Source organism: Sinocyclocheilus anshuiensis, unplaced genomic scaffold, assembly GCF_001515605.1.
Source record: "Sinocyclocheilus anshuiensis isolate Anshui unplaced genomic scaffold, SAMN03320099.WGS_v1.1 scaffold643, whole genome shotgun sequence".
NCBI lineage: Eukaryota > Metazoa > Chordata > Actinopteri > Cypriniformes > Cyprinidae > Sinocyclocheilus > Sinocyclocheilus anshuiensis.
The window spans coordinates 489,858-509,654 of record NW_015551067.1 but is presented as its reverse complement, the minus strand read 5'-3'; the positions used below and the strand labels follow the sequence as shown (position 1 = coordinate 509,654).

The 19,797-nt window shown below is 38.1% G+C and overlaps 2 protein-coding genes across 4 annotated transcripts in view; both read left to right on the top strand.

Moving 5' to 3' along the window:
- Nucleotides 1-5,822: 5,822 nt before the first annotated feature.
- On the top strand, nucleotides 5,823-10,662 carry LOC107662135 (protein fosB-like). Of its 3 annotated transcripts, none has more exons than XM_016452051.1 (6): nucleotides 5,823-6,064; nucleotides 6,208-6,359; nucleotides 7,954-8,286; nucleotides 8,369-8,476; nucleotides 8,910-9,254; nucleotides 10,102-10,662. In XM_016452051.1, the coding sequence occupies exons 1-6, from the start codon at nucleotides 6,001-6,003 to the stop codon at nucleotides 10,153-10,155; spliced, it is 1,056 nt and encodes a 351-aa protein (XP_016307537.1). In that variant the 5' UTR covers nucleotides 5,823-6,000; the 3' UTR covers nucleotides 10,156-10,662. The 3 variants fall into 3 exon arrangements, with proteins under 3 accessions (XP_016307537.1, XP_016307536.1, XP_016307535.1); XM_016452050.1 differs by lacking the exon at nucleotides 10,102-10,662 and adding an exon at nucleotides 9,394-9,679; XM_016452049.1 differs by lacking the exon at nucleotides 10,102-10,662 and having other exon boundaries at nucleotides 8,910-9,679.
- A 4,245-nt stretch (nucleotides 10,663-14,907) lies between these two features.
- LOC107662134 (uncharacterized protein C19orf47 homolog) overlaps nucleotides 14,908-19,797 on the top strand; it is an 18,047-nt gene continuing 13,157 nt past the window's right edge. Inside the window, exons 1-3 of the mRNA XM_016452048.1 lie at nucleotides 14,908-15,016; nucleotides 16,361-16,448; nucleotides 17,445-17,559. Coding sequence (XP_016307534.1) covers nucleotides 14,950-15,016; nucleotides 16,361-16,448; nucleotides 17,445-17,559 — 270 coding nt within the window. The 5' untranslated portion in view covers nucleotides 14,908-14,949. The remainder of the gene's footprint in view (nucleotides 15,017-16,360; nucleotides 16,449-17,444; nucleotides 17,560-19,797) is intronic.

Genomic DNA, 19,797 nt, shown 5'->3' with positions numbered 1-19,797 from the left:
TAGAAAAACCTAGATATATCAGGTATGGCACAAATAAAACACCAAATGCATTTTTATAAAGAATATACATTTTTCTAGTTATGCCAAGTTCTAAAATATTTTATTGAGTAGAAACTGTAAGTAAAAATATTTTTCACAATCCTTATCCAGTAAATTACAAACATCTGGAAAAGTCATGTAAATTCATTGGTTTGGCTCAAAAGCCAGCTCGCAAACCAGATAAAACCTTTTTTTTTCAGTAGGGTAGCATTCAAGATTTGCGCTCATATTCACAACAGAGACGTATGTAAGACTATTTCCTTACTCATTAGCATTGCATTCACTTTATGCCTTATAAGGCAAGTATTGTTTTTTTAGGCAACTAAAATATCCTCCTCCTAGCCAAAGTCTGTGTAAACAAACCCCCATGTTAAAGGTTACAGCAGCAACCAGTCACTTTCAGTTCAACATGCACATGTTCTGGCTCTTTGCAACTCCGTGCGTCTGTGCAAACATGGCAGTTCAAGCCCAAAGAGTAAAAAAAAAACTATGAAGTTCATGCAGTGAAGGTCCAGGGCAATCAAATAGAAGCAATACGAGCCAAATTCACATTGATTGTGCCGTTTTCTTTGAGTTTTATGAGACAGCTAATTTTGATTTGTGGTGCTGGGAAGTTAGAGAAAGAGGTTATGCAATGGCAAGAGGGGTGTCAACAACACAGAGCTATTGTGGGATGGGCCTAGCTGTTGCCTGGTTACTAATATTTTGGGCAAGGAACCAGGCAAACATGTCCCGCCTCTCCAGGAAACAAGACACTCTCGTGATTGCTGCAGGGGTTCAAGCTGTACAAAGACCAGAGAGACGAAAACAGAGAGAGTCGGATAAACAAAACATACAGCACTCCCCTGCATTATGGAACTTTTTTTGGGAGCAGGACAGCCAGGGTTAATTAAAATAAACAAACAATCCAAAGCAAACAATATGGCTCTGAAATAGTGCCAAAACAGGAAAACGGAGTTTTATTTTTGCATAAAGCCAAATGAACGCATGAGAACAACCAAAAGCGAGGAGAGAAGTTTGGCAGTTTGAACTGAAATACAAATAAACATATTTTCCTATTCATTGTTCTGCCAGCACCACACAAATTGCAGCAACTGCAGTCACCTAAGAAAGAGCAAAATATGTAATGATCATCACAGTAAACGCTCCTGGCAAGTTAGTTAATGATTACTGGGCATATCAGTATGCCAAATGACCTGCCTATATGTTGTCTCGTCTAACACAACATTTAAAAAGAATACATTTTATTTCTACATGTGTATAACAGCTAATATGTTTTTAAACATTAGCATAGGTGCACATACTATTTAAAATTTAAAAGTACAAATAATAATAATAATAATAATAAATAAATAACAAATTAAAACATATAGGCTAACGTATTTTTCAGCAAAGCAATTTACACATTAACATATAGAAAACCTAAACTTTAGGCTGCTTCATAACTTTGACCTGTATGCTGTCCTACTTAAGATGATCTTGAAAAGGCCATTGTTTCTGATTATTTATTTCCGTTTCTGTATCATCATAGTCTTACTAGAGCTTTAATTACTTGCAGTGTCAATCAATTCACACTGCAAGTCTGCAAGTCATTTTTTGTACTTCATAGCACATAGTTTCTCACCACAGCTTCTGTCTTTAGACAGCTAGACTGTCAATGGAATAACAATTTTTATTAATATTCGGTTTTTCAGTTCACTTACAGCACTGCATCTCTTAAATCAGTACAATCCAACAAGATGATGATCTGAAACCGGTGAGTTAAATAAGTTAGACACAAAATGAGCAGTGCTGTGGTTCCCACCAGAATTGAAAACAACTGTCCTAAATGTCCTACATTTTATTGTAGCATACAACATTACAGTAAGGTGATGAGGAGAGCAAAAAGACTACTCTAAACATTATACACAATATACAACAGTTAAATGGCAATCTCTTTACTTGATATTTATGATAATGATCTGTATGATCATTATTTTGATAACATTTGCATATTTGTACACTAATATTACATGACTGTTTTTCATGCCATGGTGCCACATTTTTAAAAAAGCTGTGGAGAACCTGGTGTTCTGTTCCATACCGTAACCTGCTTCAAGTTTTAATTGCACCAATAGGGAAATTCCTGTATTATGAAATTCCTATTATTATGGAATCATCATACAGGGTCAAAGGGCATGATTAATTTATTTTTTTTCTTTAATTTCCTAATTAATTGCAATAAACTGACATCAATAATTTTATGTTGATTGTAGATACCTAAATGCATGATGCAATTAGTTATCCTCTAGATATTTTGAAGCAGTTTACTTGTACGATAGCAACCAAATCTAATCTGGATTAAAAAAAAAGAAAAGAATAGGAACCTAACAACATATAGAAGTCCTTGAAAACAGATCAAAGACTGCTTATTTATAAAGATCAGTGCATTGAATTTCCCTTTACCGCAAAATATCTTTAAATAACTTATATAATCTGCTGAACTACAATGCACAAATGTATTGTTGCAACATGTAATACATACTCGCTTAATAATGCATTAAATATGACAAAATATCAAAATATATTAAAAGAAATATACCACTGTTCGCACATACAGCCAATGTTGTGTATTGAATTATTCATTATACCTGAACGTCCTGCTATGTAAGAAAAATGATTAAAAAATCCAAGTCAGTACACTCAGTTAGTTCACAGTACAAAAATAAAACAAATTATTTATTCTCATAGCTTTAGAACCCTTAAACTTGGTTTGATATGAGTGGGTTGATGTCTTTACAACATGAACAACTTTAAAACAAAGACGCCTGAATTCACGACCACATGGTAAAGTTAAATAGTTACTTCAACTATTTGCAACCCAAAAATTACTTAACAGAAACAGTCAAATTAGTTTGCATAAGTGATGTAAAAGTTAACGAAAGAAGTACGACTTTCGATTTCGATTTTCTAGCAGCCTGTCTTTGCTAACAAGACTCCAAAAGACTACAACAGACTAACTATCCGAAATTATACATTATAATTATACACATTTCGAGCAGTCTGTCTCTTTAATCGAGCATGCAAACGTGATTTTGATACAGTGCACAGCTATAATGTACTTTTTTAGCAACATGACATCTACTATTCGCTTGCAGCGTTGCAGTCATGTAGACGGGACGATTAGCACTCTGACTACACGGCTAATGGGACTTCAAGCAAAAATAAATGGCAACTAAAGTAAGTCTTTGTGTGGTCTAAATATTAAAAAGCAAAACACTCGCCTCTAAAACGCTCGTAAAAGTCAAAAGAATGTAAACATGCGCTCGCACACATGAAAGCGCACTTTCCCTCGTCTGTGAAACCTCGCAGGCAACATTATACCACTGTGCCGCCCCTTTAAGGGTTACCACGGAAACCGGTTGCTACGCAGCAAAAACAAAAAAAGTACCAATCGTCCTGACGTCCTTGCGTCAGACGTGCGGGAACGGCGTTTCCACGGCGACGAGACGTTGTATACACACGCAGGGTTTGGTTGTAAACGTCGCGGGATTGTTTGCTTTAAGAATCCGTTTAGTTTGTTTTGCATTAAACCACAAAATGTGAGAAGGTTAAAAGGCGTTTGTTTGTTATCGTATTGTTTCCCTTCGTCTGTACATTTCTTGACTAGAATGGAAATGTTATGGTGCAGATCAGCGGAACTTAAAGGAAATAAAAAGGCATAATTTACTCACGCTAATGTTGTTCCAAACATGTATGCATTTATTTCTATTGGTAAACAAAAGACAGAGTGTTGGTGACTGACAGCCTTAGTCACCATTCACGTTCACCACCATGTTAAAAGTGAATGGTGACTGCGACTGTCATTCTGTCTAACATTACCTTTTGAGGTCTGTGAAAGAAAAAAAAGTGATAGAGCGTTGGTGAGTAGCTTAAATGGTGACTTGTCAGCTCAGTCTCAATTTGTTTTCTTAGCTAAATTACATCATAAACTAACATATGAAACATGCATTAACCAGACTGATGACTGATGCCCCTCAAACACCTGCCACACTGTTTTAAAGCGAACTATAGATATTTTCCCCTATCTAGCTTATCTTTAAGCGTCCCACATATAATTTCTCTGACGTAACCGCCGTTTTTTAATGTTCTGGCGGGTATTGGTAAAATGTTTGCCGCACATAGAAGTACTCCGCATTAGTCATTCCTGTTCATTCGTTATAATGTCTGCCACTGGACACGGCGTTCTCCGCCGGTGACGCTCAAGTGCTGCTGACTAATTGTTGTTATCCCCACCCTTCCCCACCGTCGAGGTGGACCAACACCGGCGTACAAACGTTTTATCTTACCATATGTTACTTCCCGAGTTAATTTGAGTTTTACCTTAATAACGAGCAGCCACACTCATTTCCTTGCACACAGAAATGAATCACCTTTGTTCCTTCAAGAAATGAATGTGCCAGCAGCCTGTGACACTCACTCTTCCGTCACTGCAGCCCACTGCCCGACTTGGAACTTGTACTTAGCTTCTTGTAAATGGCGAGTGTATCAGCCTTAATAATGAGCGCTTAGTTTTGCTGAACAATAACGTGAGTGCGAAACTGACCGTATACATTGTATTTCAATAATTTTAAGCATTTGGTTTAGTATTCATACTGAGTAAGTGATTGTCTTAAAACTGCCATAAAATAGCCTACCTTTCTTTGAATATAGCAACGCTAAACCGATTTTATCGTAGGTTATGTGGTGAGCAGATTTTTATAACACAAATAATAATAACAAAGAATTAGATGCATAGTTCCCAAACTTACCCACAATAGACAACGGTAATGTAAATCTCTGCTCCGACCGGTTCTCAAGACAGTTAGCATTGGAAGGAAGCTCCAGTGTATCGGCGATTCCGTGGGGCGTGTCGGTGAGAAAGTTTACAGTGGAGTCAAAACAGCTAAAAGCGGGTTTCCCTTCTGTGCTTAACTGCTACCTCAGCAAAATATTCTTCAATTAGCTTTACGACTGCTCGTGTGTTTTCTCCTGCTCTGTATTTGTACACATTTCTGCACTATAAACGGTGCACTAAAATTAAAAACATAAATGCTGTTGCCTTCCAGTTGTAAGTAAAACTTGTGTTAAAAGTTAAAACATGCAGCGCAACGTGCAGTGCATTTTATCCACCATTTTTAATTTAATTAATGAAAAATAAAATGAAAATAGCTGTAGAAATCGTGTAGAAATTATTCTGACTACTTAAATAGATTATGATATTAGCCTACATTATGATATGACATGATGATTTTTGTGCAGTCTATAGTTTTTCATAGCCCTCAGTCAGTACCATGTTTCTTTGTTTGAATAAGATTCTTTATTTGTTTATCACCATCCTGGTGTTTTAAACTCTTGTCTTCGATATTTTGAATAAAAGAGAACATTTTTAGAGAAAATGGTTTGTTTGAAACTGATAGTGACATAAAAATTACATAAAGCCATTGTTAAGCATAACACATTTTTGACGTAAAAATATATGCAGACCGTGTCGTTTCTAAATATTGTCCGTGAAAACCATGTAACAATTAAAAAATATCTCGTGGAAGCAATAGTAAACGTACCTATTCTTGACCACGATCGAGCTGTCTCTTTCTGTGGGTGAGGGAATCCCTTACACGTCATATTGCTTGGATACCGAAAACAAAAACAGTGCTTTTGGACCATATATGGGCACCTACGTCAGCGGAACACCAGTAAGAGGAGGAGCCAGGACTCCCTACTTTACAATGCGTTCTCAGGCTTCATTCACAAGAAGAAGCGCTGCTGCCGAAACACCGAACAACCTTCTACTCCCGTTTGTAATAAACACATTCCGGATTATTTTTTATGGATTTATAAATGCACGCATTTCACGGATTGCACCAAGGCCTGGGAAGTGTTATTCAAGGAGAGATTGGAATTTAGAAGTTTCCTCCAGCAGGGAACGGGATTGATGTCTTAATGCAACTGTTTTGGAAAGAGACTAAGGGCATCTTGACGAAGACTCCAAATAAAACGTATTACGGTAGGTGACTTTAATATAATACAAATATTTAAATGTAATGCATCCACTTTTCTCTTTTTATGGTGCATTACGGTTTACAAACGCAAGCGAATAGTTGATGTCCTGACGAAAAAGCGCTTCATGTGACTTCTGTTGGGTGACAGGTGACATCCCGTTCTCGCCGGGCACAGTAGGTGTTTCGGCTTTTCTCGGCACCGACACCGGCTCCCGTGGAAGCTCATCTCCTTCTCTTGAATCTCAGTACCTGTCGTCCGTGGAATCCTTCGGGAGTCCGCCCACCACCAGCGCACCGCAAGTAAGTCACAGTATTTATTCACATTTAAACATCATGTTTGTCCGTGCAAATAACTGTTTTGCTAAACAGCACGGCAGCTGCGAGATTTGCTTGTTTCTGTAAGAGAAGCGGAGCGACGTTGCTGAGGGAATGCTTTTGCATTCGTTCGAGCGTGTTTAGAGGTGTAAAGTCGGAATAGAATTCAATAGAATACTGACAAGTCAGCATGCGCGCGGAATCAGGCCGGTAGCAACGTGGTGGGTTTACAGCACGTCGCTAAACAGATGACAAAGCGGTGGAAGTCTCCGAAGTTCTCACACGAAGCTCCGCCCTGTGCTCAGCGCTGCTGCTCGCTTCTCAGACTTCGGCGTGACGTCAATGCGTTCTATTTTGGAGTGTTACGTTGCGTTGCTAAGGGGAACACCGGGGGTGTGACGGGGGCGGAGGAACAGGGACGGGAGGGGCGATTCGAGTCCGGTTATTGGCTACGGCGTACTGCGTGCGCCTTTGCCTAACACGCTTTCATATGAATATTAATGAAACATGGAACTCACACTGGCATCACAGGGCCTTTTTTTTTTTCAAAAAAATAAACCGTACAAATATAGATTTTTCTTCTAAATATGTTTTAATATCTGTGTACAGATATATTGGAAAAACGTAAAATGTATTGTGTATTTGCATTTGGACACCCATTTGTTGGTAATTTGTTGGAATTTTTAAAACAGCTTTAAAACAGAAAATTCTGATAAGAATCCATGTCTTTTTCATATTTGTGTTGCTTTTGATTATCCTTACTCTTTTTTTCTGTTTTCATGATCTTTAGTCTGTTATTTGTACATGGAGGAAGATACAGCTTTACAGCAAGTGGTATTTTACTATCATTGATATATTATTATAGTCATTGTCAATATTTTGAAATAGATTTCAATTTTCAAAATTGTTCGGTTTTTGTTTTAATTTTATTTATAGTTTTAGTAAATTTGTTATGTGTTTTTGCCATTTTTATAGATTTTTATATGTCCATATAGTTTTTATGATTTTTTAATTTATTAGTTTTAGTTTATTTCATTTGAGTTATTTCAGTACTTCAAGTTGAAGGGATAGTTCACCAAAAATTAAAATTCTGTCATTATTTACGCTGCCTCATGTCATTCCAAACCTGATGAGTTTCTTTCTTCTGTTGAATATAAAATATTTAGAAGAATGTGGGTAACCAAACACATTCTGGTCCCCATTGACTGGAAACAAAAAACTGTGGAAGTCAATGGCTACAGTCAACTGTTTGATTACCCACATTCTTTCAAATATGTTCTTTCAGAAGAAAGAAACTCATACCGGTTTGGAACGACTGTATTTCAAGGTGTTTTTCAGGGTGAGAAAATGATGACAGAATTATAATTTTTGGGTAAACTATCCCCTTAAACTAAACAAAAATGATAAATGTTGCCTTGACTTTTTTTGTATATTTCATTTTATTTCACTCAACGATAATTTTGCTTCAAGTAAAAAAATTGGGCTTTTATGGTTTTAGTTTTAGTTAACAATAATAGCTTTGTTTACAGCAAGCTGGTGGGGCCCATAGTTAAATACTGTTTATGTTTTTGGTTTCCAGGAGTGTGTATCAGCCACTGGCGTGGTAGGGGTGGGTGGAGGGTCAACCGGCACCGGGGCAGGGGTGGACATGCCCAGCTCATTTGTGCCCACAGTGACGGCCATCACCACCAGCCAGGATCTGCAGTGGATGGTGCAGCCCACTCTCATCTCCTCCGTGGCACCAGGGCAAAGCAGCACGGGCTCCAGCACCATGACGCAGCCTGTTGCTTTGGATCCTTATGACCTGCCAGGCCCAAGCTTTTCGTCGGGTGGAGGATTCACCCCACCAAGCTCTGATACTCCTGGCACAGTGAGACAGTCTCGGAGCCGTCGCCGTGCACGCGATGAAACGGTGAGTGAGGACCATGACAGAATGGTTAGTCATTTAACATTTTGATAAAAAAATGTAAAAACAACATTTGTTCTGTTCCCAGCTGACACCTGAGGAGGAAGAGAAAAGACGTGTTAGACGAGAGAGAAATAAACAGGCTGCCGCTAAGTGTAGGAACCGAAGGCGTGAGCTCACAGACAGGTTACAGTCGGTGAGCGATGCTGTACTCACATATAATTGCACTTGTTACATTACAATATTTCATCCATAATAATAGATGAATGCAAAGGCATCATAATTACTGGATTCATAACATGCCAATCTGCGCATAACAATAATTTTTACAATGATAGTTTGTAAATTATTCCAACACACACATATGCATTCTGCTGCATTGTAATTAGAACAAAGAGTGTATAAACCCACCGTAATTATATTGTGGGAACTGAGTTTCCAATTAAGAAAATGGCATTTTCTCCAAGTTTATTTTGTTGTTGCTCTCTGAAACTATAGCAACATATATTTCTGAAGTAACTCTGTGCCTGAACAACTATGATAAAAGGAAACCCTTGTTTTTGTCCTCATTTCATGTGATCATATAATCTCTGTCCCCTTGTGTCCTCCTCTTGTCTCTCCGACCTAAGGAGACAGACATGTTGGAGGAGGAGAAGGCCGAGCTCGAGGCCGAAATATCCGAGCTGCAAAAGGAGAAGGAGCGCCTGGAGTTCGTCCTGGTCGCCCACCAACCCGGTTGCAAAATTCCCTATCAGGACCAGCCCCCCGTGCCGCTGCCGCTGCCTCTGCCTCTGCCGCTACCGCAGACATCCCTGCAGACGCCTTCTGCCTCCGTGGTGGGTTTGAGTGTGAAGGAGGACACTTTCTACCTGCCACCGGCCTACTCGTCCCACCACCACCACCACATCCCGGTTTCACAGCCCACGCAGACACAGCCGGCCCCAGCACAACAGCAGCAAGGGATGATGCAGGAGGTAGCCTTTTCTAGTTCTTTCTATGGGCAGGGCCAGCCGGCGCCGGACGGCCCGTGCCTTGTTGCCGACGGTGGCGGTAACCCTGACACCGGCAGCTACATCCCCTCATACACATCTTCATTTGTGTTCACCTACCCAGAGGGAGCCTGCGGGGCCAGCGCTAACCAGCGAACCAGCAGCAGCGATCAGTCCTCTGATTCCCTGAACTCACCCTCGCTTCTTGCACTTTGAGAGCTCTGCATCTCTCTGCCTCTGCTTGCCTGTCGACAGCAACACATGCACACTTACAAATTCAAACATTCGGTATTACACCTCTCAGACATTGCACTGAACTTTTACATTAAAGCCTTTTGATTTGAAACCGAGGCCCAGATGCGTTAGCGTCTGAGTGACTTCATCAAATGATGTAAGTGTATATTAATTCACAATCACACACACACACACACACACACACACACACTTAAATTGTCATAGACATTCAAATCCGTTTGACATAACAATAAAAGCACATCAGCGCACTCCCCCTTGCTTTTATCTTTTCTCGTTCTGGCTTACATTGGTGTATCATCTCCCTCTTTCTCTCTCTATCCACGCCAGGTGCCTGCTGTGTATTTGTCTAAGCAAAAAAGGTTGCACAGAACTGCTTTGTGGGTTTTGTTTTTTGTTTCGGGCTACCTTGCTACCCTTTCTTTCTCCATCCAGTTCATCCACACCTCTTCCTGTGACAAAAGGACATGACCACACACTCTACAGTACCTATCTCTCGTTTTTTTTCTCCCTTTGTTGTCCATCTCCACATCTGTTTCTCCTCTCTCCTGTCTCTATGTACCTATGGTTCTCTCTGAAGTCTTCAGCCCCTGAGAGCCTGTTGGACCCTGAAAGCCCATGGAACCTTGAGTGAGTGCCAGCCCACATCCCAACACCACAATTTCCCTTCGCACGGACCATCCCACAGTGGAACCTCAAAATTTCAAAATATCGAAACGAACCAGCCACAGCGCGCAGATCAAATGCCATCTCAGATGCCACCACACTGGCTAAAGGAACGGGACTCTTTATTTCTCCTCAGCATTGAGGATTTGATTTTGGATGAGCGGAGGCACACTGGCTAGACTTTGGCGAGGCCAGCGGAGGAGTTTTGGAGAGCCCTTGGAATGTGGAGGTATGAGATGGTGAGAGTATTCGCATGACCATGCTCTACCTGTCATCTCCCACTGGTCCTTTGAGAGCTTTCACACCGTGCTCACCCTTTCCCCTTTCTTGAGGAGTTTGTTTGCTTGTTTCATTCTGTGTTTTAATGATAGTATTAACTCCGATCTCAAAAGTGGCTTATCTGATGATAACATAAAAGAGTGGCTCGACACTCTGTGGTTGAAGAGCATTATAATGAGCAACCAAAAAAAAAAAAGGACAACCTCTTGGTTTTGGATGTGTGGCCTCTGTGCTTCTTAAAGTCCTTGACATAGTCCTTGAGTTGTGGATGTGGTTTAGCACAGCTCTAGGCTTTGATTGTGAATGGAAGTCACAGAGTACTACATCTCCAGTTGCTTTCTTTCTTTAAGGGGGTTGTTGCTGTTGTTGTTAAAATGGAAAAAAGCACAAATGCCGGCTGCGGACGGAAGGAACACAAACAGTTGCCAACCTAAAGGATGGGATGTGCTGTTGAATATGAACCGTTTACTTTCCTGTGAATGTTTTTGATGTTTTGAGTTACTGATTTTTCATGATGCTTTTTCTCTTTTGCTCTTGATTGTGCTGTTGCTGCCAAATGGAAGCATTTTGTGGGGCTATTAGCTGCTCCTTCTATCTGTTACTGTTGTCTTACTGCAGTTATCACGAATATTGTTATTATGGTGATTATGATTATTTCATAGTTATCTCATGTTGGCAACTAAAAAGGCATGTTGTGCACTATGAACCTTTTTTATGTCTAAAACTATATATATAAAATATATATAAGTATATATTATGTATGCATATATATATACATATTCAGTGTGTATATATATATACAATGATTGTAATGTAATGTATGAATGTTCAGAAAATGTTATTTTTGTCAATGAAGACAGGAGGGAGAGTTTGATGCACTTGGTTTTGGTTCAAACATAGATATTTTTCTAAAAGAACAAAAATATATTATAATAAACAATAACAGCCCGCTTTTCCCTTAATATGAAAAGCATTGTCACTGCCTTTCATTCGAAACGTGTAATATGTATGATGACTGTATTGAAACTGTGGTGCATATAGTGATATATGTATCACAGATTTGTGCTGTGCTTGATTTGTCAATGAGGTTGGTTCCACAGCCCTTGTTCATCAACCCCTGTGGACAAAACACACTGGACGCAAAAGATCTATAAATGCTTAAATAAATCAATAAATATGCTAAAGAAAAAAAGAAGATATGAATTGAGTGTCTCGATGTATTCTAGATCATCTGATATTCAGCTGTGTTTCTCAAGCAGTGGTATTGATTAATCATGTCCAGTGTGTGCTGTCTGCCCTTTGGCTTTTGTGTGTGTGTGATATTCAGGGCTTGATGGACAACTTTCAACCAGCCCTTATTCATTCATGTTATGGACATGATCAGAAAATGATGCCTGTCGACGTCATACACAGATGGGAAGTATTAGATGAGGTCCATTGTTCTTATTAACTTTGGCTTCATCGTGTGGAGTATTTTATGAGGTGGAAATGATAATATTTGTACAGTTGTTTAAATCGAAATGCCTTTTCATGCTACATTTATATACACAGGTGCACCATTGTCTTGTTGGTTGAATTTAGACCCAGAGCATCAAATTTAAACTGAAAAGAGACAACTGCGTGAGCTCTTTCCAACAGAGCCATTTGATGAAATTTCGTTCTCATTTGGCATTGAAAATTGAATTAAGGCATCTCGAACAGTGACGTAATGAAGCCAGAGCTGTGATTTCACAAAGTGGGAAGTTATATGATATTAGAAAGCACGTTGTCAAACAGCCCCATGCTCCATTACATTGATATCAATTGAACTTTTCTTCAAATAACTTTATTGTGTGTCACAACAGTTTTATGTTGTTTTGATTTTTCAGCTGTTGGTGCTTTTGTTAGGCTACTCCTACGCCAAAACATTTTGTTACTGTATCTGACTCTGATATGATAGCATAAGGAGATGTTGGTTAAATGATACAGTATCAGTGACTCTGTGGTCTTCCGCTTTGCAAAAACTCTGTTTAGATTGAGCTGGGTATTTTCAAATTCACAGCGCTTTGAATTGACACAGTGGAATGCAATATATCAGATACTCTGAGAACCATGTAGCAAATCAACTGAATTGTATGATACAAGTCGTTCCTTGTGCTACAGTGTCACAGTGAAGAATTGAGACAATTTGTTTTGTCTTTCCAGTTTACCTTACGTATGATTTACTCTGCTGAGACCTCAATGACGGGATGGTTATGCATTATTAGGATGTAAAATGTTAGTACCTCCCGGGCTTCAATGTGAGTGTCATTTGATAGGTGAACTGTTTCACTTTCTAATGCACATTTGAAGATTGCCTTCAGTATAAAATGAGTGAAATATTAGCCAACTTAGACTAATGTTACAACCACTTGAAAAGAAAGAGGGCTGACCTGTTTTTTGTACGTTTTTTGCCTTTTTTGAAGGGAAATGAAAGTTGGGTGTAAAATGAATCACATAACATTTCAGAAACGATATGGTGCTTTTTCAATACTGTTTGTCTTTGTATATTCTTGATTAAGAGTGCCGATGACAGAGGTGTCTGGGAGATTTGACGTTATGGGTTTAGGACACTCGTGATTTTAGAGTGCTTTCCTCGCCATGACTGCTCCAAGTTCTCATACAGAACAGCATATTTAATACATACTGAACAACCCTTGTGAATTATATAATCCGCCGTTCTACATTCTTTCTCTTTTCACCCTTTCTCCATTTCATTTCACTTTATGCTATATTTCTAGCCCTTTAATGAATGGGGAAGGACTTTTCATATCGTTACATAGACTGTGAAATCTTGGTGTACTGTCCTATCTTAATATCTTTGTATGACGTCCAATTTTTCTTGTAAAGGAAATGTCTACAAAATAAACATATAAAGAGTTACTACCTGTTCGTTTGCCAAACTTTAATCTATTAAGTCTGTAGAAATGTAGCCCAATGTACTTTGTTAATATGAAGGAATTTTCTGCATTTATATTTTGATTTATGCATTGAATTGTGTTGTATTTTAGGTTTGAAGGAATTGCCTGTAAACTTAAGGGGTAATGTCCTGGCAGAAAATTACCAGGATCTTTTCAGTTTTTCCACTTAATTATTATTATTATTATTATTATTATTATTAATTCAGTCATTCTTGAGAAGTGGGACAAAACAGGGTGCAAAATTGAAAAAATAAAACCTTGTACTCAGACAAATGAAACTACATTTATGTATCTTATATGTACTAAGCTACTGAGCTATGCTTTGATACAACCTTCCAACTTTTCTCTTTTTTAACAAAATGTGCTTTTTTACCTTGGACTGTGTAATATAATTTCAACTTTATCTTTAACAGTATTCAAGATGTTTTTAACATTTCAAAACACATTCTCGTGTTAGCAGACAGATTACACTTTCACATGTCACCAACAATTCCACAACAAATATAAAATATCATAATGAAATATTATCAAAATATTCAACTGATGGAGTTGACATCTGATGGAGGTGACGAAAACCTGAATTTGTAGTCATTTTAACTATCAAATACATTGAATCAGTCAATTACTGTATTAAAACAAACACAACAAACAGTGAGTATGTTATTGTTTATAAAGCTTTTATTCAAGAGTCACATTTAAGTATTTTGATATATCATTGGAAAACAAAATCTTATGGTGGTGACATCTGACGGTGTTGACAAATTTGGCATTTCTTTCACAAAACCAATGGAGATAATTGTGTTAAATACATCCTATTATTAATCCCTCATGACATTTAAAATTGAAAATATTTTTATTTTTAAACTTAATAGCAGTTACCCTTGCTGGAACTGTTTTGTCCCATGTCTCAAGAATTAACATATTATTATTATTTACATCTCAGTAGAAAAAGTAAAAATCGATTAAAATAAGCAGTTATGCTTATATATATAACAGCACAGTATTCTACAAATAATATTTTACAAATATTTAATGCATAAGGATGATTATATTTGGGGGTCTAAAAGACTGAAACCCCGTGACACGCAATCAGGGGCATGGAATTAATTAGATTTTGCCGCCCTCTAGTGGATAAAATAGAAATAGCATGTTGCAATATACAATTAGCCAGACCCATACATTACATAGATACATACATACATACATAGATTAAAGAGTATTTTCACCAAAAAATGACAATATTATCATCATTTGTTTACCCTGATGTTGTTATAAGGCCGTAAGACTTTGTTCACGGATAAAAAAAAGAAAAGGCAAAATGTCACCATTCACTTGTATTGCATCAATTTTCCATTTAATAAAAGGTGACCGAAGCTGTCATGGATAATTCCGCTTAATAACAAACGTCCAAATGTTTTGTTGCCGCACACAAACTTACCCACCGGAGCAACAGAACGTTGAATAAAAGACATGTTTTGGAGCCAGTGATTGCTCGGTTCATTCGGAACATTCGGGTCAGTCGATTTGTTCCGAAGACGGAGAGGATGTTACGTCACAATATTTCCGCAACGCGTCGGGTTTTCCCTGGGAAGATGGCGACCGTTACAGCAGGTAAGAGACAGAAATGACCCTTATGTATGGAATATGGTCACTGTACAGGTCCGCAAAGACGCTTAAATCAACATTTAACTACCTGTGGTGGGAAATTCAGAAGAGAATGTCTTGTGGAGGTTAAGATAAGTTATTCACGAAGAGCTAAAGCGCAATACTGCGGCGTGGTTCAATGAAAACAGGCCACGCACTGCATTACTATTGTCTCGTTATGACACAACATTGTTATTTAAATGCTATTTATATCACACAGACGTGCTTTCATATATCATATTAGCGATTAAAGGGAAATATTTTTATATCGTATAATTTAGTAAAAGTCATTCTACCTGGTCTTACTGTATTACCTGTTTATAAAGCAGTCCCTTAAAATGATTGTGGCAGAAAGTATGTGTAAACCAAGAACTGTTTTATTCTCCGCTGGGAAAACACACACACACACACACATTTGTAAAATACCAAGACTGGGTTGCTGGTTTGCAGTCTCCCAGACTGGTCAGGTTGGTCTGTTGGCTGATTTAAGAAGGATTTTGGCAACTTTTCAGATGTGAGGACAGTTTGCTGACCAGCTAAACCAGCTGCACTTGACCAGTCTTTAAGATCAACTTTGACCAGCAAACCATTTTAGGTGGTTTGAAATGGTTTTTTTTTTTTTCAGAAATGTACGGTAATAAACAGTTATTAATATTGTATTATCTAGTGTGCACTAGACTGCACTAAGACTGAAGTACTGAACACTGAATGTTAAACCAGTTAATCCTAAATGGAAATTTCTTTTGTAAATTAATTTTGACTATCCGTTCAGATAGTTTTGTTCAGCTTGTGAACAGCCTTGAACAGGATAATTCATTTAACAACACGAGACTCATGGCTTTAAAAATAATACTCATGCAGCTGCTCTGGCTGACCATGTGCTCTCTCGTTGTCATGCATGTCCCATATGCTGCTGACCTCCTTTCCATGTTGGGTCTGCAACATTTTTCGTTTGTCTCCTAGAATTAGTCTGTTTTAACCTTTATGTAGTTGTTTTTCCTGACCATATGAAAACACAGTGTCATCCAGTTAATGTCAAATATGAAAATGTAAAAAAAAATTATCGATCTAACTTCTCGATCCGCTAGCAGTTCACAGTATTGTCTGCAAATGCTAACCCATTCTAAACAAATAAGCTAAAAAATAGAGTATTGTTTCTATATCAACAGATAAAATGGTGGTCTTGACCATAATATGTGTAACATTGCTGACAGCTTTAATTTTAGTCACAAAAATGTACACATTTCTCTTTAAAAATGTATGTTATTCTTTAGAGTGCATATAATCACTGTTTTCTCTTTGCTGCTTTAGTCACCTCAGAATGGATCCAGTTCTTCAAAGATGCTGGGATCCCTCCTGGACTGGCTGTCAACTACGCTGTGTCATTTGTTGATAACAGGTAAAAATAAATCATTGCCTTTCACTGGCTATGTTTACATGCAACCAAATAATCCACTAGTTATCGGATTGATGGTTCAATCGGACTGAAAAGCCTTCATGTAAACACCTTAATTGATCCGATTGAGCTCGATCTAAATGAAATTTCGATCGAATTGGAAGGGGTGGTGTAGACCTTTTATAATCCGATCCAGAGGTCATGTAAACACATAATCAGATTGAAAACTGGAACTGGAAAGTACTGCACATGTGTAATGCCATAGAAATGTCGTAATGACATGTGGACTGAGCTGTTGTTTTTGTAGAATGAAGTGTCGTGAATGACTGTCATGTTATTCTAAAATTCTTCTTCCACCCATCATCTGTGAAGTGGAGCAGAACATTGTCCCTTCAACTCTCACTTTATACTCTCGTCCACAGACAGCTTGTTTTTGCAACAGGAATGGGCGCTTTTACTGCTTGATAAATATAAACAGCACAGCACAAAGCTTTTATGTGCTCTTCGTCTCCTAATTAGGACTCAAGATAAATATTAAGTCTGCTCTTTTAAACAAAGAAAAGAAGTGATGGTAGAAGAATAGTATGTGCAAACTGCGGAAAACTTTGTATATTTGTGCAGTGTGCGTGTGTCAAAAGATCAAATCTGAAATGAAGCTTATGACATATAAATGTGCACATCAACCCAATTTATTTAGACGCTACGTTCAGATTCATCAATCAGAATGATTTAATTCCGAATGAAACAAAAGGTGTCCATGTAAATGAAGCCACTATAGTGAACCTGTCCAGACAGACATGAACTGGTTCATCTGGTTCAGTACAGAATCGATCTCGGTCTGCTTATGTGTGCTTTAATTGCTGGATGTTTTCTCACCAGTTTGAACAGTCAAAATCTGGCCTTCTCTGAAATGTGAACAAACAACATTCTGAACAAAAGTTTACTCCTGTACAGCACAACTGGATGCTGTAAAAGCATCAGTTACTTTTCTCTTTTCAGGATTCAGAAAAGCATGCTCATGGAACTCAGTAAGGAAATAATGATGGACTTGGGAATCACAGTCATTGGGGACATCATAGCCATTCTCAAACATGCAAAGCATGTGTATAGACAGGTGAGTGCAAATGTTAATTTCTAGTATTTGGGTATATAAATGCTGCCAAAAGTCAAATGTCTTCTGGTGAAACAATAATTTGCAAAAATTGTGTTTTCTGATAAAAGTCTACAATTGACAGATTACTTTGTGTTGTTTAAAAAAAAAAATATATATATATATATATTGTTGCGAATCAGCTCATGGGGAAATATGAATAATTAATCATAACTAGTTATAATTATAAATATTTAGATCCGCTGTAGATATTTAGCTGACCTCTCAGGGTCAACTGTCTGTCAATTCTAAGAACGTTCATTGCCTGGTTAAGGGAAATAACTTTCTTACTGTACAATTCTACAAAGAGCTTGTAGCATAAATCTGCATGATTAAGTGACTCCAGTTATGAGCAAACAATGAACAACGTCAAGTGTGATACAAATAAGACTTTATTAACTACATAAACACTTAAACTAGTCTAACATACTACATAAACACTTAAACTGGTCCAACATACACACACACACACACACACACATATACAGTTGGTATAGGAAAGGGTTAAAGCTTAACGCAGTAGAGAGAAGAGAAAATAAGAATATGAAGTTATGGAACCATTTGCATATTCAGCAGATCTACAGCCTGAGACACGCTAAAATATATATATATATATATATATATATATATACACACACACACACACACAGTGGAGATGTGGAGATCAAAATTAGAGAAAAATATATAAATAATTGATTTTTTTTCTGAAATATTGTTAATCTTAATTGCTCAAAATTTGAAGGAATATTAGCTGTAGGTATACCACTGTTCTATGTTCTACTAACATGTTTGACAAAATAACTAAGGCAATTCAACAAAAACCTTTATTTGGTTGAAAACACAGTGATAAAAATTAGAGAACAGTAACCACTGTAGCACGAAAGAAGATTACAACTAAAAATTTGGAAGGTTGCAGCTGTCAGAAATTAGTAGGAATTGTAGAGGCTCCTGTTTTGAGTGACTTCAGCACATCTGCGGCTGCAGGACATCACTAGTTTCTCACACTGCGCTGGTGTGATCTCGGTCCACTCTTCTTCCAGTATCTTCCATAGTTCGGTAACTGTAGTAGGTTTCTTGGCCATAACTTTGTGGCCAAGGTTTTTCCAAAGATTTTCAATTGGGTTTAGATTAGGACTCTGGGCTGGCCATTTCATTATTTCAATGCTTTCAGCTTCAAGGAACTGCTTTACACATTTTGCAGTGTGACGGGGACAAAATGACAGGCTGATTGGGAGATGCTTGTAAGGAAGGAACTGCATGTTGCTGAAGGAGGTTCTGATAAACATTTGCATTCACTCTGTCATGTAGCTGTATAAGAGGCCCAAATCCTGCTGCACAAAACATCTCCCAAACTAAGACACTTCCTTCTCCACCTTTCACTGACTTCTTTACGCACTTGGGGTTCAGTCTTTCCTCAGTTTGACACTGAACAAAATGTTTCCCATCAGACCCAAATGAATTAAACTTGCTCTCATCACTGAAGTGAACTTTAGACCAGTTCTCCTCTCTCCACACAACATGCTCCTCAGCAAAGGTGAGCCTAGCATTTCGATTCTTTCTGCTGAGGAGAGGCTTCATCACTGCAGAGTGCGCTTTCAGTCCGACTTCTCTTAAATGTGCCGAGACAGATTCTTACCCTGTTCAGCTCTGAACTGGTGAGCAATTCCAGCTGCAGTGTTGAACCGATTCCCCATTGAGAGTTTCCACATTATCCTGTCTTCTCGTGCATTTGTCTTACGTGGACGACCAGCCTTTTTGGGGGACTTGAATGAATTAGTGTCATTGTAAATCTGCAATATTCTAGAAATCACAGATTTGGAATGACCAACTTCTCATGCGATGGCTAAAAGGGTCAACCCTTTGGCATTTATCTGGACAACCTCCTGTCACAGGATTTCAGTCACCTTAGAGCATCTTGCAATCTCAGTGAAAATTGGAGGAATGCTGCCAGTTAAATAAGGTTTGTCATAATTAAGGAGATTAGCATCATGTGGCAGATTAACACCAATAACTTGGAGGTATCTGTAAGTGTTCTCTAATTTTCATCTTTTAGGAATTTAGGAAATTGTAGGTTGTTCTCTAATTTTGATCTCCACTGTGTCTGTGAATATATATATATATATATATATATATATACACACTGTGATTTGCTCACACCTTGTGTCTCCAACTTTAAGCAAAAGTAGAGTTTTATACAGTCAT